We start from the raw sequence: 23,497 nt of genomic DNA, 5'->3' as shown, positions 1-23,497 counted from the left end.
TAAGAGTTCTCCCACCACCCCTCTGCGCTGACTTGTTAAGTTCTCTCTAAAGAAATTCAGAGATAAACCCAGGGACAGCATGATCAAATAGAAAAAGCTCTGGAGCCAGAAAGGGGAAACATCGAATTATATCTCTGCCACCACCTTCGAGCTCGGTGACCTCAGGCAAGATCTTTAAGCCCTGACCTCCTCGGCTTTCGAATGAGGACAATGACATCTAGTTTGTAAGGGTGGTGTGAGGATGAAGTGAATCACGTGGTGATGCCCTAGAATGTACTTCCAGGGAATCTGGTCACTAAATTGATGGCTATTTATATTATTATCATTAAGAGCGATTTCTCTTATAATCAATGTAGCTCATCTGGCTGCAGAGAGCTATCCCTAGTGTGCAGCAAACTCTCCTTTGCTCCCTTCCCCCACCTACCCCATCCCACACGCAAAAGTCAGAGGAAGTAGAAAAGGCAACAGCTGGGAACTCTATTATAATCCTTGAGCAAATAAAATCCATTAGTGTCAACAAGGCACTCCTTCAGTTTGACTACTGCTGCTCCCCAAAGTTGAAGCTCTAGTTTCCCTTGACCAAGACCATACTTAATATTATTTTCAACTAGAGTTCATAGGCATAGGACAATTGAAGAGGGGAGGAGGTGACTCTCCCCCTCCTCTCCCCAACCCCCTGCTGCAATAAGCCCAGTGATAAGCAATCTCATCTCCGAAGACCATTAGCAGTGGAACATACATGATAGACAGGTTATTTATTGCCGGAGACCTCACCTGTAAAAAGTCCCATCTCCTCTCCTTAGGGTCCCTTTTTAAAGATTCAAACAATGCCAAGTACATGACTTTTGTCCTTGCACTGAAGCCCAGGATAAATAACTTGAATAGCTGAGCCTGGAACTCAGGAGCTCCATGGCCAATCTCCATAATTCATCCCTCAATGGCAACCATTACAGACACACAGGTGCATAGGCTTGAGGCAAACTGTGAGGCTAGGATGCAGCTGCATCCCATCTCCTGGCTGTGGAGAGCCAGCGGTGCTCCAAACCGAGAATCGGTCGTACAGCGTGACAAAACGTGTGTGACCCTCTCCTTCCACTAACGGACCTGCTTAATACCAATGCCCTGCTTTCCATCTTTGAGAAACGCGGATGATATCTGTCTTTCCTATCTCCTAGGACTGTGGTGAAAATAAAACTGAAGTCATGGAAGTAATGTTCCCATCTTTGGAAACTGAAGCATTTTGCAAAAGAAAAGGGCTATAACCGATCTAAAGTGGTATAACGACATTCAGGAGTGCTATAGAAATAGACACAATATCTTTTATACACGTGTGAAATTTCATGTAGGATTTCCTGCAGAGCATTCACGTCTTTTTCTCCCCCACCTACATTTTAGAATAGACTCTCTTTTTCCTTATAAACTGTGCACAGTAAGAGTCCAGCTTTGTTTCTTGCCAACCATTTGATCGTTCCATCCATCCCAAGGGAGAAGGAGGTGCACTCCTCAGGAGTAACCACTGCCCTTTCCTGGAGCCTGGCTCCACATCACACTGGCCACGCCTCTTCTTTGCCATCCTGTTGGCCACTGCAGGGACACTGTTTGGCTAGTTTCCCCTCTAGGACACACAGATGTATTCTCCACCCTTTCCAGCCAGAGACAAAGGACAGTAATTGAGACATACATAAAGACAGGACAAACGTATTACATACGTTTAGTTAACAGAAGTTGTCAGGGAGCCCAATTAATCTACCCTCCGGGCAGCCCAGCCACTGATATTTCTAATCAAGAACTTAAACAAAAGAAAGTCTGTTTGTGAAAACTGCGTGTGAAAAACGTCAAGGTAAAAATGAAACAATGATGACTCCAGCTGAAATTTAATGTGCAAATAAGGGCAGTTATGCCTTCAAGTGACCACAGAGGTTTTTATTTTCTTTTGGAGCTTGGAATACAGCCAAGCTCACTAGTAGATGGGTGTGTATATGTTTTTGCTTAAATCATATTTTAAAACCTATTTCTAAGGTTAAGACCTTAGTTAAACATAGTTTACATTTAATCTAGGTTAATTTCCTTGATATAGGTAGGAATCTTTACATCTCTACGCTCGACCTTTACTCACACCATCCACTCAGCTCAAAATATCCTTGTAATAATCTCCATCTTTTAATTAAAAATTTCTCTACATTTCAAGGTTCAGTTGAAACACCTGCTTTGCAATGAAGTTTGGAGACCACCCCAGCCAGAAGATGCCTGCCCATCCCTGCTCTGAACTCCTATAGCATGTGACACCCTCAGAGGACACTTACCTTCTGCTACCTCTTCAGAGCACTGTTTGGGCGGCAAACTGAAAGCTCTGAGGGCAGGTATCATTTCTTTTCATCTTTGTGCATCACTCCACGTATGTCCCTACTATCAATGCCTGACAAATATTAGGACTCAATACCCATTCATAGAATTAAAAGTAAATATGATAAGTTCCGGGTAAGATGGCGGAAGAGTAAGACGCGGAGATCACCTTCCTCCCCACGGATACACCAGAAATACAGCTACACGTGGAACAACTCCTACAGAACACCTACTGAACGCTGGCAGAAGACCCCAGACCTCCCAAAAGGCAAGAAACTCCCCACATACCTGGGGAGGGCAAAGCGGAGAGATCCCCACACAGAGGATCGGTGCCGAGCGGCGCTCGCCGGCCCGAGAGGCTTGTCTGCTCGCCCGCCGGGGCGCGCAGCACTGGAAGCTGAGGCTCGGGCTTCGATCAGAGCGCGGGGAGAGGACTGGGGCTGGCGGCGAGAACTCAGCCTGAAGGGGGCTAATGTGCCACAGCTAGCCGGGAGGGAGTCCGGGAGGACTCTGGAGCTGCCGAAGAGGCAAGAGACTTTTTCTTCCCTCTTGGTTTCCTGGTGCGCGAGGAGAGGGGATTAAGAGTGCTGCTTAAAGGGGCTCCACAGACGGGCGCGAGTCGCGACTGAAAGCGCGGAGCCCAGTGACGGGCGTGGGACGCTGGGGCTGCTGCTGCCGCCGCCAAGAAGCCTGTGTGCGAGCACAGGTCACTGCCCACACCGCCCTTCCGGGAGCCTGTGCAGCCCGCCACTGCCGGGGTCCCGGGATCCAGGGGCGGCTTCCCTGGGAGAACGCACGGCGCGCCTCGGGCTGGTGCAACGTCACGCCGACCTCTGCCGCTGCAGGCTCGCCCCGCACTCCGTGCCCCTCCCTCCCGCCCGGCCTGAGTGAGCCAGAGTCCCCGAAGAGGCTGCTCCTTTAACCCTGTCCTGTCTGAGCGAAGAACAGACGCCCTCCGGCGACCTACACGCAGAGGCGGGGCCAAATCCAAAGCTGAGACCCAGGAGCTGTGAGAACAGAGAAGAGAAAGGGAAACCTCTCCCAGCAGCCTCAGAAGCAGCGGATTAAAGCTCCACAATCAACTTGATGTACCCTGCATCTGTGGAATACATGAATAGACAACACATCATCCCAAATTGAGGAGCCCGGAGTCAGTGCTGTGCCTCTGAGGTGGGAGAGCCAACTTCAGGACACTGGTCCACAAGAGACCTCCCAGCTCCACATAATATCAAACGGCAAAAATCTTCCAGAGATCTCCATCTCAACACCAGCACCCAGCTTCACTCAACGACCAGCAAGCTACAGTGCTGGACACCCTATGCCAAACAACTAGCAAGACAGGAACACAACGCCACCCATTAGCAGAGAGGTGGCCTAAAATCATAAAAAGTCCTCAGACACCCCAAAACACACCACCAGACGTGGACCTGCCCACCAGAAAGACAAGATCCAGCCTCATCCACCAGAACACAGGCACTAGTCCCCTCCACCAGGAAGCCTACACAACCCACTGAACCAACCTTAGCCACTGGGGACAGACACCAAAAACAACGGGAACTACGAACCTGCAGCCTGCAAAAAGGAGACCCCAAACACAGTAACATAAGCAAAATGAGAAGACAGAAAAACACACAGCAGGAGAAGGAGCAAGATAAAAACCCACCAGATCTAACAAATGAAGAGGTAATAGGCAGTCTACCTGAAAAAGAATTCAGAATAATGATGGTAAAGATGATCCAAGATTCTATTTCCCAGATCCAAAATCTTGGAAATAGAATAGACAAAATGCAAGAAACAGTTAACAAGGACCTAGAAGAACTAAAGATGAATCAAGCATCGATTAAAAACACAATACATGAAATGAAAAATACTCTAGATGGGATCAATAGCAGAATAACTGAGGCAGAAGAACGGATAAGTGAGGTGGAAGATAAAATAGTGGAAATAACTGCTGCAGAGCAAAATAAAGAAAAAAGAATGAAAAGAACAGAGGACAGTCTCAGAGACCTCTGGGACAACATTAAACGCACCAACATTCGAATTCTAGGGGTTCCAGAAGAAGAAGAGAAAAAGAAAGGGACTGAGAAAATATTTGAAGAGATTATAGTTGAAAACTTCCCTAATATGGGAAAGGAAATAGTTAATCAAGTCCAGGAGGCACAGAGAGTCCCATACAGAATAAATCCAAGGAGAAATACGCCAAGACACATATTAATCAAACTGTCAAAAATTAAACACAAAGAAATCATATTAAAAGCAGCAAGGCAAAAACAACAAATAACACACAAGGGAATCCCCATCAGGATAACAGCTGATCTATCAGCAGAAATTCTACAAGCCAGAAGGGAGTGGCAGGACATAATTAAAGTGATGAAGGAGAAAAACCTGCAACCAAGATTACTCTACCCAGCAAGGATCTCATTCAGATTTGATGGAGAAATTAAAACGTTTACAGACAAGCAAAAGCTGAGAGAGTTCAGCACCACCAAACCAGCTTTACAACAAATGCTAAAGGAAGTTCTCTAGGCAAGAAACACAACAGAAGGAAAAGACCTACAATAACGAACCCAAAACAATTAAGAAAATGGGAACAGGAACATACATATCGATAATTACCTTAAATGTAAATGGACTAAATGCTCCCACCAAAAGACACAGAGTGGCTGAATGGATACAAAAACAAGACCCATATATATGCTGTCTACAAGAGACCCACTTCAGACCTAGAGACACATACAGACTGAAAGTAAGGGGATGGAAAAAGATATTCCATGCAAATGGAAACCAAAAGAAAGCTGGAGTAGCAATTCTCATATCAGACAAAATAGACTTTAAAATAAAGACTTCTAGAAGAGACAAAGAAGGACACTACATAATGATCAAGGGATCGATCCAAGAAGAAGATATAACAATTGTAAATATTTATGCACCAAACATAGGAGCACCTCAATACATAAGGCAAATACTAACAGCCATAAAAGGAGAAATCGACAGTAACACACTCATAGTAGGGGACTTTAACACCCCACTTTCACCAATGGACAGATCATCCAAAATGAAAATAAATAAGGAAACACAAGCTTTAAATGATACATTAAACAAGATGGACTTAATTGATATTTATAGGACATTCCATCCAAAAACAACAGAATACACATTTTTCTCAAGTGCTCATGGAACATTCTCCAGGATAGATCCTATCTTGGGTCACAAATCAAGCCTTGGTAAATTTAAGAAAATTGAAATTGTATCAAGTATCTTTTCCGACCACAGTGCTATGAGACTAGACATCAATTACAGGAAAAGAGCTGTAAAAAATACAAACACATGGAGGCTAAACAATACACTACTTAATAACGAAGTGATCACTGAAGAAATCAAAGGGGAAATTAAAAAATACCTAGAAACAAATGACAATGGAGACACGACGACCCAAAACCTATGGGATGCAGCAAAAGCAGTTCTAAGAGGGAAATTTATAGCAATACAATCCCACCTTAAGAAACAGGAAACATCTCGAATAAACAACCTAACCTTGCACCTAAAGCAATTAGAGAAAGAAGAACAAAAACATCCCAAAGTTAGCAGAAGGAAAGAAATCATAAAAATCAGATCAGAAATAAATGAAAAAGAAATGAAGGAAACGATAGCAAAGATCAATAAAACTAAAAGCTGGTTCTTTGAGAAAATAAACAAAATTGATAAACCATTAGCCAGACTCATCAAGAAAAAAAGGGAGAAGACTCAAATCAATAGAATTAGAAATGAAAAAGGAGAAGTAACAACTGACACTGCAGAAGTACAAAAGATCATGAGAGATTACTACAAGCAACTCTATGCCAATAAAATGGACAACCTGGAAGAAATGGACAAATTCTTAGAAATGCACAACCTGCCAAGACTGAATCAGGAAGAAATAGAAAATATGAACAGACCAATCACAAGCACTGAAATTGAAACTGTGATAAAAAATCTTCCAACAAACAAAAGCCCAGGACCAGATGGCTTCACAGGTGAATTCTATCAAGCATTTAGAGAAGAGCTAACACCTATCCTTCTGAAACTCTTCCAAAATAGAGCAGAGGGAGGAACACTCCCAAACTCATTCTACGAGGCCACCATCACCTTGATACCAAAACCAGACAAGGATGTCACAAAGAAAGAAAACTACAGGCCAATATCACTGATGAACATAGATGCAAAAATCCTCAACAAAATACTAGCAAACAGAATCCAACAGCACATTAAAAGGATCATACACCATGATCAAGTGGGGTTTATTCCAGGAATGCAAGGATTCTTCAATATACGCAAATCAATCAACGTGATACACCATATTAACAAATTGAAGGAGAAAAAACATATGATCATCTCAATAGATGCAGAGAAAGCTTTCGACAAAATTCAACACCCATTTATGATAAAAACCCTGCAGAAAGTAGGCATAGAGGGAACTTTCCTCAACATAATAAAGGCCATATATGACAAACCCACAGCCAGCATCGTCCTCAATGGTGAAAAACTGAAACCATTTCCACTAAGATCAGGAACAAGACAAGGCTGCCCACTCTCGCCACTCTTATTCAACCTAGTTTTGGAAGTTTTAGCCACAGCAATCAGAGAAGAAAAGGAAATAAAAGGAATCCAAATTGGAAAAGAAGAAGTAAAGCTGTCACTGTTTGCAGATGACATGATACTATACATAGAGAATCCTAAAGATGCTACCAAAAAACTACTAGAGTTAATCAATGAATTTGGTAAAGTTGCAGGATACAAAATTAATGCACAGAAATCTCTGGCATTCCTATATACTAATGATGAAAAATCTGAAAGTGAAATCAAGGAAACACTCCCATTTACCATTGCAACAAAAAGAATAAAATATCTAGGAATAAGCCTACCTAAGGAGACAAAAGACCTGTATGCAGAAAATTATAAGACACTGATGAAAGAAATTAAAGATGATACAAATAGATGGAGAGATGTACCATGTTCTTGGATTGGAAGAATCAACATTGTGAAAATGACTCTACTACCCAAAGCAATCTACAGATTCAATGCAATCCCTATCAAACTACCACTGGCATTTTTCACAGAACTAGAACAAAAAATTTCACAATTTGTATGGAAACACAAAAGACCCCGAATAGCCAAAGCAATCTTGAGAACGAAAAACGGAGCTGGAGGAATCAGGCTCCCTGACTTCAGACTATACTACAAAGCTACATAATCAAGACAGTATGGTACTGGCACAAAAACAGAAAGATAGATCAATGGAACAGGACAGAAAGCCCAGAGTTAAACCCACGGACATATGGTCACCTTATCTTTGATAAAGGAGGCAGGAATGTACAGTGGGGAAAGGACAGTCTCTTCAATAAGTGGTGCTGGGAAAACTGGATAGGGACATGTAAAAGTATGAGATTAGATCATTCCCTAACACCATACACAAAAATAAGCTCAAAATGGATTAAAGACCTAAATGTAAGGCCAGACACTATCAAACTCTTAGAGGAAAACATAGGCAGAACACTCTATGACATAAATCACAGCAAGATCCTTTTGGACCCACCTCCTAGAGAAATGGAAATAAAGACAAAAATAAACACATGGGACCTAATGAAACTTCAAAGCTTTTGCACAGCAAAGGAAACCATAAACAAGACCAAAAGACAACCCTCAGAATGGGAGAAAATATTTGCAAATGAAGCAACTGACAAGGGATTAATCTCCAAAATTTATAAGCAGCTTATGCAGCTCAATAACAAAAAAACAAACAACCCAATCCAAAAATGGGCAGAAGACCTAAATAGACATTTCTCCACAGAAGATATACAGACTGCCAACAAACACATGAAAGGATGCTCAACATCTTTACTCATTAGAGAAATGCAAATCAAAACTACAATGAGATATCATCTCACACCAGTCAGAATGGCCATCATCAAAAAATCTAGAAACAATAAATGCTGGAGAGGGTGTGGAAAAAAGGGAACACTCTTGCACTGCTGGTGGGAATGTGAATTGGTACAGCCGCTATGGAGAACGGTATGGAGGTTCCTTAAAAAACTACAAATAGAAGTACCATATGACCCAGCAATCCCACTACTGGGCATATACCCTGAGAAAACCATAATTCAAAAAGAGACATGTATCAAAATGTTCATAGCAGCCCTATTTACAATAACCCGGAGATGGAAACAACCTAAGTGTCCATCATCGGATGAATGGATAAAGAAGATGTGGCACATATATACAATGGAATATTACTCAGCCATAAAAAGAAATGAAATTGAGCTATTTGTAATGAGGTGGATAGACCTAGAGTCTGTCATACAGAGTGAAGTAAGTCAGAAAGAGAAAGACAAATACTGTATGCTGACACATATATATATGGAATTTAAGAAAAAACAATGTCATGAAGAACATAGGGGTAAGACAGGAATAAAGACACAGACCTACTAGAGAATGGACTTGAGGATATGGGGAGGGGGAAGGGTAAGCTGTGACAAAGTGAAAGAGTGGCATGGACATATATACACTACCAAACGTAAGGTAGATAGCTAGTGGGAAGCAGCCGCATAGCACAGGGAGATCAGCTCGGTGCTTTGTGACCGCCTGGAGGGGTGGGATAGGGAGGGTGGGAGGGAGATGCAAAAGGGAGGGGATATGGAAACATATGTATATGTATAACTGATTAAATTTGTTATTAAAAAAATAAAAAAAAAAGTAAATATGATAATTTGTGTAAGCTTCTTAGCATAATGCTGCCATATGACAATCTCACCTTAAATGTGAGCAATTATTATTCTGTTAAATAAATTAGACAATTGCACCAGCTTCTCTACCCTAGTTTTTGAGTTTCTGGGGTCCTTCTTTAAAAGGATGTGGACATAGTTCCCAGAGTCAACACTGATGAGTCTAGGAAATCCCATTAAAATATCTTAAGAGATCTTTACTTTCCAATTTCACATTAAGCAATTTTTTTGTTCAAAGATACCAAGTGCCTTAACCTGAAGATATGATACAATAAACCTAATGAACTATATTTTGCTACAAATCTACATTGAAATGAATGCCTGCTTGGGTCTCAAATGCCTTAATTTCCTATTAATAGATGTGCATATAAACCATGGAAAGAGGAAGAATCTTGTGAAATGAAAGGCTTGCTCACTTACAGGTCAAGGGTATAGGTCATTGTGCCATTTCTGCATCCTGAACACTCCCAGTGGACTTTATTTAGATGTAGTAGGTGCACAGTACCTACAGGTTGACAAAATTTTTAATGAATTTCAACCTGTAAGGGATTTCAGTGATGCTCTGGCCTATTTGTGTCATTTTACAGAGGATAAAATTGAGGCCACAAAATTTTTACAGGCTGTCACTACATATCTAATTTTTGTGTACTGCCAGGACTATAACCCAGGAGTCTTAAAAACCCAGTAGAGAAGTATTTCTTCTACAAAAATAAGAGGTAGCATTTATTGAGCCCTTACTATATACCAGCCGGTTTGTATATGTGATGTCAAATCTTCTGGAAAAAAAAAACAAAAAACAGAAAAAGATATGCCCTCCCCATATTTTAGTTGAGAAAATAGAAACTCAAAGAATTTAAGTGTCTTGCTCAAAGCAAAGTGCTGGGAAGCAGGAGAGCTAACATTTAAACTCAAATCTGCTTCCAAACCCACTGCCTTCCATGTCATACCATATTAACACCCATTAATAGCATAAAACACTGATCAGAGAAGGTATTATGTGGCTTGCTAGAGAAATGTAAAATCCTTCATCAGTTTACTTTGGAAAAAAAGATAAAAAAACTTACGTCAAAATGTATAGCCAAATCAAGTGTTCATAGGCAACTCTTTATAAAATCATATTTGTAATTAACTTAGAAGAGGAATCTCTTCCTGAAGAACACCAGATCTGAAAGCTGAATGATGGCACATTACCTCGTGCTCAATGAATCATCAGGTACAGATTCCATGTCTCAGTAAAGATGAAGATGTGGGTGGATAAAAGAACAGCCAAATCACTACTTTAAGGTAAAGGGTGCAATGTGACAGGCACATGTTATATAGTCCTTGCTTTTCTACAAAGAGATAGAGCTTCCAGCTAAGACTATGTCTTCCTCCACCACCATCTGAAATCCACCCAAAACAGGATTATTTAAAATACAGATCCCCAAAGGTCTGAGTTTTTCTGTCCTACCTTAAAGTCTCTAAGACAAGCCATTCTGTGGGGTTTTGAAGTCAGATCACCCAGGGTGCCAGTCTCTGCTTTGCCACGGAACTGTTATATCTTCTTGGCAAGTCATTTAGCCTTCTGGAGCCTCAGTTTCCTCATTAACGTAATGGGGATAATAATATCTACTCATAACATTTTTGTGAAAATTAAGTGAAACGATGAATGTAAGACATGTACTCAAAAACCTGACTCACTGGGACTCAGTTTACTCACTAAGGGTGGATGGTAAATGTCAAGTCTCAGAATAACAAAAGGCAAAGAATTACATGAAAACCAACCAGATCATCATTCACTACAATAAATGCAGTACTAAAGATGTCATAACAGCAAAATATGTCAAGTAAAAGCCTCCGTTTACAATTTGTAACACTATTTCTAGTGAGAAAGGGACAAGACAGTGAACTGAAATATTCAAATTGACTCCAGCATAAAAATATGAAAAAGAGATATTAACACTTGACACCGGTCTATTACCTAACAGGGATATTGTAAGGATTAATGAGTGTAGCACTTCGAAACTCCTTGGAAATAAAGAATAAACGCATCCCCATCATATATAGGTATAGACAAATATATATTTTAACAAACTAAGAATTACTCTACAAATTTAGATCAGGGCACAGCATGCCTTGGATGAGTAGGGTAGGAACAATATGTTCTTGCTTATGATACCAAGCTCATGACAAATGATTCATACCCAGCACTTTTCATGCCAAAAGATCCCCCCAGGTGTTCCACCAACTCCATCAACACTTTCCATCAAGCTAGACTGCAGTACAGAGGAATCACATCACACCCACGGACAAGGCAAAACAGTCATATCCTTACACAACTGCACAAGTCCACCAGCGGAGGGGGCAGGAAGGAGAAGGGAAGGAGGTGAGAGAAGGATCCAGAGTTCTTCAGGAGTCTGATAGGCAGCCTATAATTACCATACATTTACACCTTTAATGCAGGTGTTATTGTCATCAGAAGCCCTACTTAGCAAAGGCTTTTAGCTAAAGGTGAGATAGGTCCAGGGGGTGTGTACTGCCAGTGGCCCTGAATGGGCTGGGGGTGGATTTATGGGGGACAGCAGCTAAATGAGACGAAAATGAGAGCTCCCACCCACTGCTGTCCTCAGTGTTAGGTTGGTGGATTTCTTGCTCTGGGGGGAATGTGAAGTGCCATGAGATGAGAGTTACAAAGAGGTATACAGTGCTTTACAGTCACAACACTCTCTTAACTATACCCTGGCCTGTAATTCTCAGTAATGAATCTGACAGGCATCCTCCCCTCCTGTTGTAGAGATGAGGAAATTCACACTCAGGCAATCAGCTTGCCAAGATCAAACCACAAATAGGCAGAACCAGAACTCAGATCTCCACTCTGCTTTTCACATCACAAAGTTGCCTAGAAAAGTTTCTTTCTGCCTCCCTTACCTTCAAAATGTGTTTTAAACTTTCTCTCTCCTATGAATCTGGGACTACTTTGTGGAGGATACTGATACAAGACTAGTTCTCTTCCTCTGTTACCTATACATATACACTGAAGAAAAACAACAAAATTTGTATGTAAGTGGGCAGGGATGGAGGGTATGTCCTTATAGAATGAGAGACTTAATAGGATAGAAATCTCATTCGTTTACACGATTTGAGTGCTCCAACTTTTAGCACCTTGATTATTTCCTACATTATCTCAAACCTCCTTACATGTCACCCCTTCAAGCCCTGACCCTAAGAAGCCTGACTGGGTTTATAAGCACCATTAAAAAAAAAAAAAAAAAAGGCTGGCAGTGCTTGGCACCATTTCTTAAACGGAGTTTAAAACTTGCCAAAGATGTACTTTCCTTTTCTTGCTCTTTCCAAGATCTTTCAATAGGTGAACTAGAGGTCTAATGGGTGAGTGATATTTTACGGCTTGAATTACATTAAAAGCCAGAAATATTTTGAGTCCAAAGTCCTTTACTTCTTGGTACAAGATTTAATATGTTTGATGTGTTTAAAATTGCCCCTTAAAGCTAGAAGCTTTGAGTTAATCATCTAAAGCAGTGCGAAAGTTATTTAATCAGTTTAAGAAGATTCAAGTTCAAATTGGGGGATTACTTTTAGTGGTTATGATATGAAAGATAGGACAGTTAAGGTAAGGAATGAGGGCAAGGGTCTCCGGAACTTGAATGAAAAGAATTTCAGCTTCAATTATTTGATTAAACCAGTCCAGAGAACCATATAAAACCATAGCCTTGGTCACGAAGGCTGAATTGTAGGGAAAACCGTGCTGAGGCTCTCAGGACAGAGACACGATACAAAATACTATTTATCACGATTTGCCTTAATACAATTTATATCTATGTACCCAAGGAATCCATAATGACAGCCTCTTATTTTAAAATGTTCACAACTTTCATTAACAAAGCTGACAGTGAGCACAATTCACTAAAGTGGCACTTCCCTGGGAAGGTTTCTGGCAATAACATCACAATTGAAAACATTTTGAAATGTACCAGGATGCACAGACTGTTCATAGTAAAAATACTACAATCTCAGTAACCTGATAGAAGCTGAAACTTTGCTTTTTTTTTTTTTTTTCCAGTTTACCCATCCTTGGTTTTTATTTTCTTGTCTGCTTCAATGCAGCCTGGTGAAGTTTCCATACTTCTAAATCACCTGCAGTTATCACCACCAAAGCTCTTTCTTTACTATTTCAGCTCCTTGAAGTTTCCAGGTGCAGTTTAAACTGGAAGAGCTCCCTCAAATTCCAGACATGCAGGCTTTTCCAAACATCTAAAACCTTCCCTGATCTTGGACACAGCTCATGGACTTGCACCCACGCTCCCCAGTGACATCCTCCTGGAAACCCAGCAATCCCTCTCCTCCCTTAAGAAAGGGAGAGCTACGTCTTTATTTGTGTTCTTCACTAGAGAAGGTCAGGCAATGGGGGAGAACAGGGAGTTGTTGTCACAGGGACATATCTGATCTTCCTGGGGCAGATCAAGCCAGAGAACAACCACTCATTCACAGGCTGGAAAGCCCCAGCTCTCAAAACACACTGGCTGGTGCTGTTAGAAGATGCTGGAGAGTTCCCGTCCTGAAACTTGCATCCACTTGGTCCCCAGAAACAGAATACATTAAGGGCTCCTTACCATCCACTGAATTTCTCTTCCGTGCTGGGAAGAGGGGGTTAGGAGCTTCGCACAAAAATAAAATTAAAAAGCCACAAATCAAGACTTTTTGATCTTACGTGCTCTCATCCATAAGTCTAGCAAGTTAAAGGGAAAGTCACTGGAGGGAACGCCAGACTGCCTGGAATTTTAACCCTTTCACCTCTGCATTCAGAATACTTTAACCCGCTCTGTTTGCCTGGTCTTCGGCTCCATCCTACACAAAGGAGACCAAAGAAACGGAAAACAGGGATCTGCCTGCCCTGTATAAAGCTTTGTTAGAGGTTTGGAGAGGACTCCGGTGTTGCTGGGAAAGGGGCGGTCTCCTAGTTGGTGACATTAAATCCCTGGGGAGGCGGGCAGGGAAGACTTTAGTTTGCACAATGTTTCAAGTCCAGAAACCCCATTTCCCCAAATTCTCAATCAGATCACACAGCCGACTTTAACCCTTTCCATCTTCCACCCCTTTGCCCTCAGTCCCATTATACTCACGCTGCTGTTGTGGCCAGACCAGTGGACCATGGCTTGGTTGTGTGCTGAGTCGCCTGTCAGCGCGAACGTAGTGCTGGTTAGTTTCAGCTCCTCCAGCCGGAAGCGAGTGGCTTTGTCCGGGTCCCGCTCCGGAGTCCCAGGCTCCTGCTGCCCTCTGTCCCTTAGCACTCCCCGGGGGCGTCTTCTCGTGCCCTCTCCCCGTTCCGCCTTCTCTTGATTCTCTCCACTCCGTCTCCTCCGGCCAGAGCGTGGAGCAATCGCCACCGATGCCCCAGTGCCCGGGGCCCGCTCCAGGGACAGCGCTCGGTCTCCGGGGGCCACTGCAAACAGGGGGCGTCCGAGCAGGGGCGTGGCAGGAGCCGTGCCTCGCGGCCCCAGGTGATTAAGCCCCCCTCGGGTCGGAGACCAACGTGGGGCCGAGCTGGGGTGCAGCAGTGGACCACAGGAGCCGCCGCCGCAGGCGCCCGGGGCGCAGAGGACTAAGAGCCCCGCGCCGGCGAGGAGCGCGCTCAGCCCGGCTGGGGAGCCGCCGCCGGCGCCAACTTTTCCCATTGCGGGAGCGGAGAGGAGCGGAGAGGGGGGTCCCGGACCGGAGGTGGCGGCGCGGGGCTCTCCGCTGGCCGGCTACGAGGAGCAGGAGCTCAGGACCCCAACTCCATCCAAGTTGGGCCGCGGTGGGGGCGGGCAGAGGCGGTTCGGGGCAGGTGGCGGCCGCCGCTTGCCCGGGCTGGGCTGGTGCCGAGCGCGGGTTCGGACGGAGCGAGCCGCTGCCACGCGGGGGTGGAGCCGAAGTGAAGTCACGGGCGGAGCGGGCGCTGGCGCGCGGGCAGGCAACACGGAAGGGAGGGCGGGCGCTGCCGGGGCTTCGAGCGCCGCGTCCCGCTCCCGAGCTGCGCTGCGCGCGGTTGGCTGCGGGGACTGGAGGCGCCGCCGACCCTCCCCCTTGGGCTCGCCTGCGCCGCCGCCGCCGCCGCCGCCGCCGCCGCCGCCGCCCGCTCCGCCCCGCCGCGCTGTGCGCCGCCGCGGCCGCCGGCCTCCGGGCAGAGCCCGAGTGCCCCTCCCGTGGGGGCGGCCAGCCCGGACCTGGCGGAGTGGTCACTGTGCTGGGGACTTCCTATTCCTGTTTAATTGTTTCTATCAGTCTCTGTGGCTGTTTCTTTTTTCTTTTCTTTTTCTTCCTCAGTTGAGAAAATAAGGATGAGTGGGCTTCTGCTCTTTCCCTTCTTAGTCTCAGTGAGTTGGCATCTTGACCTTACCTTGGGAAGAGTCTGTGTGTCCCAGCATCAGCAGAGAATGATGTAATTAAAAGATCGCAGGTGTGTGTGTGTGTGTGTGTGTGTGTGTGTGTGTGTATTCTGGGGGATTTTCCCATCAATTATCACGCTTAGATTTCTTCCTTGACCTCCTAAAGCACTCACTGTATTTGAACCCAATCTTACTGCATTTTGTGGGCGTATCTTGGCTTCCTTACGAGACTGCACACTCACTGAGGACGGGAAGGCTACGTTGTGAGCAACTTGGAAGAAGTAACCAGTTCATTGTTTGCCATTTTATCCATAGTACTTGGACACAGTGCCCTACATGGTAGGAAATCTGTCAGTCATTAATTCATAAATATTTATTGTAAGCCTATTATTATATTTCTGTGTGCAAATACATACAGGAAAGGAGGCATGGTGCTCCATCTATCCTGTGGCATTCGTGCCTAGCCCAGAGCTACTAACACATGCCTTAAGACTCAATAGGAAAACTTCATGTGGGTGCTGGATGCTCTGCCATTAGTTTGCTGTGGAATCTATGACAAGTAGCAATCTATCAGCTTCCTAGGTTTAAAACTAAGTTGTTGCATTAGATGACCTTTAAAATCCCTTTCACTCCTAAAATTCCATAATTGTATGATTATAACGTCTGCCCAGCCTAGCTCCCCTGCTACTATTCAAACGTTCAGATTAAGACTTATAGTAGGTGAATGGGCTTTGAAAAGTACAAAGAATTTCTCAAAATCCAAGCCTTTTTCAAATAGAAAGTTGCTTCTAAGGGCTGAAATACCTTCACATGTCTTTGTAGTCTTCATGAGCCAGATAACACTTTCTTATCACATGCTAGCTGTTAAATTATTCTGTGAATTATTATTGACTGAATAAATGAATCCCACCACAGAATAGTACAATTCCCAGTTTCTAATTACATGTTTGTTCATTTTCACACTTGCAAAGGTAACCTCACTGAAAAAATCTGAATCCTGGGTTTGTGATGGGACCAACTTGCAAGTAACAGAGTGATCATTATTCTTTAATTAATAATACTCTTTTTAATGCTGTACAAGAGGAGTTTCTCTTATTCCAAGCCAGAGGTGTGTTACAAAAAAAGTTAAAATGATTGTTCTCATGATCGATCCAAGAAATGTGCCAATGCAGAGAGCACAGGCTTCTCAGCCATAAACCTTGGATACTTAAAAGGACAAAAGAGTGTCCTGTTTGTCATTAAAGGAGACACAGACTGTTCTTCCAGAAGTACCATTACTACCCAAGCCTGAATCCTCCTAAAAAAGGACCACTGGCAGATTGTGGCTTCTAGATGGAGGAGAGGTGAGCCAGAGGTTATCACCTCCTTCCTCCCAAATTGCAAGTGCTCTTTGTCAAAGCCCAGGAGAGCTGTTTTCTTCTCCTCAGAAAAGTTTTCAAAGCTTTGCAGGATCCTTTGCTTAATGCCTTCTTCCTATGCCCTGCTAACCTCCTTTCCACTCTGTGAGAATTCCTCCAAGAGAGGAAAACCACATTAGATTAAAGACTCAGAACCCAAATGAACTCCCATCCAAATATAGGACTGGAAAAAGCAAAATGGAAAAGAAATGAGTAAATTCACATTTTCTGGTCTTAGTCTATTATTACCCTACCAAAATTTAGATTGCTTTGGTTTCAAAAGGAAGTTCTTCCTGAAGATTTGGGAAAGTAGAGCTGACATTTCCTCCACAAGGAGTTTACAGTGCCCATCTTTTCAAACACCTACTACAGTAATCCCTTTTAGTGAAAGCATTTTCAGTCCATTTGCTGAGAATTCGTAGAGGCAGGCACTTTTTTAATGCCTGATTTTAATGATCCATTTGTGAAAAAGGTTACACAGATGTAGAAGAAATTGACTCCAACTATTTTTTTTAATAAATTCATTTTATTTCTTATGGCTCTGGTCCCCATGAACTTTTGTCAACAAACAGAAAGAGAAAGTACCAGTAATTCCCTAAACCATCATCTTTTTCCAGAGGACTTCAAGAAATAGGCTAATCTTGGGGGAAACTGGGCTAGTCTATTTCATGGTATTTGCAACCCAACAACCCAATAAGCAACCCAATGGGTTTTATTAATATGATCCATTAGGAATGGGTCATTTGTTACGAAAATAGTTGATATAAAAGGCCACTAGAGAGCGTAGATCTGTAATTCCAATTAGGAGTCTTTTTCATTATGCACATGAAAAATATGCCACCACCTAATGTAAGTTACCATCATTTCTTAACTGGACTAGCACTACAGTCTCCATACTACTCTCCCTACTCCAAGATTGCTTTGCTCCCTCCTTTCTCTACAATAGTCATCTCCAAAGTGGGGTACAAGTGCCAAAATGGTATCACAAGGTGATTCATTTGTGTGCAGGAAATAGACTAGTTAATATTCAATTACTGATTCACATATATATTTATGTTATTTATATATCTATATCTATCTATCTATACATATCTATGTATCTATGTATCTATCGAGAGAGAGAGAATATGAACATATAAACATTTTGGAGTCACATGCTGATTGGTGTACATGATCAAAAAAGTTTAGATGCCTTTCCCTACAAAGCAGCAAAAGTGGTCTTTCAAAAGTATAAAAAATACCATTCCTTGCCACTGTTTAAAACTTCAGTAACTTACCTTTGCAAACAGAATACCTACACTCCTTACCACGACCCATCAGGCCTGCATGAGCTAGGTCCTGTCCATTCCTCAATCACATTTGGTAACACTCCCCCTCCTCATCCATATGCTTCAGTCACTCTGGACGATCCCTTCCTCCCATGTGCCAAGTTTTTTCCAACTCATGACCTTTGCAAATGCTGTTCCACCTACCTGGAACGCCCACCATCATCCCCATTCACATGGTGGACTCCTTTTCTTTGAAACCCTCACTTTAAATGTACTTCCTTAGACAGACTTTCCCTGACTCCCTAACTAAGAAGAAGTATCTTCTACATTTTCTGCATCAGTCCTTTCTTAGTTCCTCCTTAGCATGTTACAGGCTTCAATTATTTTATTTGAATGTTGTTTTGTTAATACCCACCCCCCCCTCCAAGCAACATGTGGATAAGGACCATGTCTCCCCTGTTCATCTTTCCTTTCCCCAGCACCTCCTTCAGTGCCTGGTCCATGGAAGTGCTCAATAAGTAACTGGCTAGCAGAGCAACACTAGTGTACCAGCCCTAGCTGCACAACTGCTAGAAGCTAACATTCTGTAGATCAGATGTGTCCATGTGCTGGAAACCAGGCTAAGGCTTATACATGTGCCCGATCATGTGGTTTTTTACAAAATTTATCTCAGCTGAGTACTATCATTGTCCCCACTTTAAAGATTACGTTAAACAGCTATGCAGAGTCACATGGCAATTTCGTGCAAGAGGCAAGGCTTGAACCCAGGCATCTTATTCCTAATATGTTCTTGACTTTTTGCAACACTGTTGCTACTCCAAATCCAAATAATTACAGGTGACTTGATTGACAATTTGCTATGTGCCAGGCACTCTAATTAGCTCTTTGAATCATTTTTTAGTAATGTGGAACAATTACTTTTGGAAACAAGTGAGCGAGTTTATTTAGGCTGAAGGGAAAATGTGTATTCTCCTATTTATATTGGCTTTTATTCATTTAAGCGTTGGGGGTAATGTTATATGTGGTTATAGCCACATACACCTTATATGAATATAGTGGTCTGTTCACTACTAACAGAACCTTACTGCACCGACTGCATTAACTGTCACATTGGTTTTTCTTCTTCCCCTTTTCCTAGGTCTCTGTCTGATGGATATCTTGGCTTCAGCTGCACTAAATCACATTTTATGTCTCATCATTAGAACAATGTCTTTTAATAGCTCTCAAAATACTTGGCTCCCCTTGGATACCATTGACACAAGGTGTCTTGCATTTCAGATCAATTTCATGAAGAACCACAGAAAGAACACTGGGGAGAATAATATGCAGACTCTTCTCATTGCTTGCCAAGGGGATGATGGGATGTTTTAAACTGCCCTTTAAAATATATTCAGGTATCAACAAATACTGGCCTAGCTCTGAATTCAGTAATGGTATCTCTTCGCATACACCCAGTCTAAGTGGCCTGAACAGGAGAGCTTAAGCCCTCTTATCTGTAAAAAGAGGTCTGAGATTATCTACTTGACTCATAAGGTGTTGTAAAATTTAATTCAACTTCATACACCTCTTAGAGATAACAATACCGCCTTGTATTTATATAACTCTTATCTCATCAGACCTCTAAACAGTTTTTGGGGTTTTTTCTCCTAGTTTAATAAATCTTGCAGCAGCTCCAAAAGTTAGGTAGGGGGCAGGTTTTGCCTGCATCTCACAGAATATAAAGAAATTTATCCAAGGTCACAGAGTTAGAGAAAAAACTTAGAACTAAATTTTGTTATCCTTTTTCTCTCCCTTTAGTCCAAATCCTCCCCCAGTTTGTATATACATGAATTAAAATTCCACACTGTTTTTGTTTAGCAATTATGTGCATTTCTTACACAATCATTTCAGGTTTCAAAAGATAGCTTGTACAGTTAAACAGGAAGAGAGAAGCATGAAATAATATCACTGTCATTGTGTAAACTCATATGCATATATATGTTTCCCATTTAAATAGTCAAACTTAATGTGAAAGAGAGAAAATGTGCACTATGACTAAGTAAGTTTATTTAGAGAGGTATTATTAGACTTTTAAAAGTACCTTTGGGGCTTCCCTGGTGGTGCAGTGGTTAAGAATCCACCTGCCAATGCAAGGGACACGGGTTTGAGCCCTCGTCCGGGAAGATCCCACATGCTGCGGAGCAACTAAGCCCATGCGCCACAACTACTGAGCCCGCACACCACAGCTACTGAAGCCCACACTCCTAGAGCCTGTGCTCTGCAACAAGAGAAGCCACCACAATGAGAAGCCCGTGCACCACAACAAAGAGTAGCCCCCACTCGCTGCAACTAGAGAAAGCCCATGCACAGCAACAAACACCCAACACAGCCAAAAATAAAATAAATAAATTAAAAAATAATAATAAAATAAAAATATACCTTTACCAAAAAGTCTTAGAATGTATTTTAAAAATTCATTATAGTCTTAAAGTGATCTAGAAATTGTAACTTCTATCATTTCTCTCTCTCTTCTGTCCTCTAGTCTGTTAGTCCAACATAAAAAGGCTTTGACATAGTAAATCACAAAACCAACTTCATAATACTTTTTCTATTCCAGTCTCCTTGAAAGTAGAAATATGTAATCAGAACCTGCTTTATAAAAACTAAATTAAATTAAATTTAAAAAAAAGAAAGTACAGATATGAACTCAGTTGGAGCTACATTCCACTTCTGTTTCTTTGGGAGTACTAACTAGAGAAGAGAAGATGAGAGAAATGGAAAGCTGTCCCTCAAATTCTTTAAGGGACACTGAGATGATAACCAAAAGCTTCCTATATCACAAGAAGAAGCCTTCGGTTATTTTTGTCTCTTTTCCAAAGATGAATGAGGTTATCACTGAAGCCAAATTCAGTAGATTTCTAGGGCAAAATATTCCAGCAGACTACAACTCTATAAAATGTACAGTAGCCATTGAAAAATAAGATCTTTGGGACTTTTCTCTCAGAGCACAAGCATAGCTTGCAAAGAAAAGGAGGAAACAAATAAAAGAATAAGCACAATTGGGCAGACACTAACTACTTTGTGCTGCTTCCCATTTCTTTGTTTGATCTGGACAAAGCATAGACATACTCCAGCCCTCACGAGTCCAGACATCCTGACAGTGTGCTACTCTCTGGTAGCAGCACGGAAGTACACTGAAGAGGAAGGTGAGAGAAGTGATCAAAGCAGAAGTTATTGTGTCTATCTGCCTCTGGTGCTTGGAGACAGTACAGTGTGAGGCTTAAAATCCTATACTTTGAAGTCAAGATCCTGGTCGTAAATCCCATGTATGCCACGCCGTAGCTGTATACTATCATTTGAATTTCTGAATCTCTGTTGCCTGATCTGTAAAATGGAAGTTATATCACTTCCCTCATGTGAGGCTGTTCTATAGCACAGAGCAAATGCTCAATACCTGTTAGCTGTTTCTAAAGTTATTTCACATTTCAAATACCAACTTCCATTTGACACTGCTCCCTAGGTGGAAGAAAGTTAAAATCCAGTCTACTGAAAAAAATAAATCTATTTCCTGCTAAATATAAAACAAAAATTAAAGACCACCATACCCTATAAGATATAATAAGAGGGGTAGACAACAGAGATTGAAACTCAGAAGTTTTGCTTTGGAGGCAAATTGAATGGATGGAATAAAATACTGCCTTCTTGGTTCTTGCCAAACCTATCTTCCATGTGCATCGTGGTATAAGGAATCTGCACCCGAGTTTCACAAGCTTCTAGGAGGTTAGCAGTAAATTGGGTGGTAGACTGAACTTTTGACCGTGTACTTGAATTATTCTTTGCAACGTGAAAATTTAACTTTAGAGTGGAAAGCAGCTGCATAGCACAGGGAGATCAGCTAGGTGGTTTGTGACTACCTAGAGGGGTGGGATAGGGAGGGTGGGAGGGAGGGAGATGCAAGAGGGAAGATATATGGGAACATATGTATATGTACAACTGATTCATTTTGTTATAAAGCAGAAACTAACACACCATTGTAAAGCAATTATACTCCAATAAAGATGTTAAAAAAAAAAAAGGTCAGAGGAATCCCTTATTTAATAGGTCATGGAGTGAATGCATGCCATTTATCATGAAGAGGTACTACGAAGTCTAAACTCATGAACAAGCTCAGATAAATGACCAAATGAAGATTCATGAGTGTTTGCCATGAAAAACTGTTATTAGGAAGCTCAGCTACCTTTACCTGCTCAGTGTCACTAGGTACGATTATGTGAGTCACATTGTGGGATGAGGTCTGTCCATTTTCTAAAGCCAGCTGTGGTCCTAGCAGTGGCAGTCTAATGAGCCCCTATCTAAGAAGGCATTTGGTACATTGTTAAGCTGCTTTATGCCTGCTCTCCAAATGCTGGATTTCTGCAGAGGCCCTATGCCAAAATTGGTTATTCCATTCCTCCATCTCCTAGTCCAACTCCTTGCTGTTTCTAGATTTTGGTTCCCTGAATTGATGACCTCATGGTGCCTACCAGCCATCCTTCGTAGCCTAATTCTTGATCCCTGCATGCATATCCTATGTCATCGCATCCTAGATCTTGTCATTTCATTAGAGAACATTTGAAATTTATCCATAGCCTTTTAAGGGTTCTTATTATGGAAATTATCCTATAATAAATTTTTCAGTGCTGTTGTTTTAGTGCTAAGTAGGTAACCACTATCTCTTTTCTATATTCTCTTGGCCACTGGTATCTATTCTGACATTGTACTTTCATTATTATGATCATCTGTCTTACCCTTTTATCTCCCCCATTAGACTGCAAACTCCTGTAGGTTACAGGTCCTGTATGTCTTATATATTTATCTCCTTGCCTTAGTATCTAAACCAATGCAGGCACAGAATAGACAGGTGGTAAATGTTTGTTGAATGAATGAATGACAAAGCTGGTGTTCTCATTTGTTTGATAGCATTTCTTAATATCATCAGATAATCATCTCTAGAATGAATCACAGACACCTGCCACCAGTGTCACATAAAGCCACATTGACACCAAAGACAAAAGTTGAATCAATGAATAAAGCAATTTAAAACAAAACATGGACTGAAAAAGTTCATGTTTTCCAACCTATTGCTATTAGTTGCAGCTTGTTTGAAGAGAATGCTGCTCAGTAACAATGACAATGCTTTTTAGCATTTAAAATATTTTTTAGGGCTTCCCCGGTAGCGCAGTGGTTGAGAGTCTGCCTGCCGATGCAGAGGACACGGGTTCGTGCCCCGGTCCAAGAAGATCCCACATGCCATGGAGCGGCTGGGCCCATGAGCCCGGCCACTGAGCCTGCGTGTCCGGAGCCTGTGCTCCGCAACGGGAGAGGCCACAACAGTGAGAGGCCCGCGAACC

The 23,497-nt window shown here is 42.3% G+C and overlaps 1 protein-coding gene across 7 annotated transcripts in view; it reads right to left on the bottom strand.

Annotated features, from left to right (window-relative positions):
* SORCS1 (sortilin related VPS10 domain containing receptor 1) overlaps positions 1 to 14,851 on the bottom strand; it is a 575,706-nt gene extending 560,855 nt beyond the window's left edge. For all 7 annotated transcript variants that reach the window (XM_081221934.1, XM_081221935.1, XM_081221930.1 and 4 more), the window contains exon 1: positions 14,219 to 14,851. In XM_081221934.1, the coding sequence (XP_081078060.1) occupies positions 14,219 to 14,770 (552 nt within the window). In that variant the 5' untranslated portion in view covers positions 14,771 to 14,851. The remainder of the gene's footprint in view (positions 1 to 14,218) is intronic.
* Between the last annotated feature and the right edge of the window lie 8,646 nt (positions 14,852 to 23,497).

Source organism: Mesoplodon bidens (assembly GCF_964165515.1).
Source record: "Mesoplodon bidens genome assembly, chromosome: 1".
NCBI lineage: Eukaryota > Metazoa > Chordata > Mammalia > Artiodactyla > Ziphiidae > Mesoplodon > Mesoplodon bidens.
This window is presented reverse-complemented; position numbering and strand designations above follow the sequence as displayed.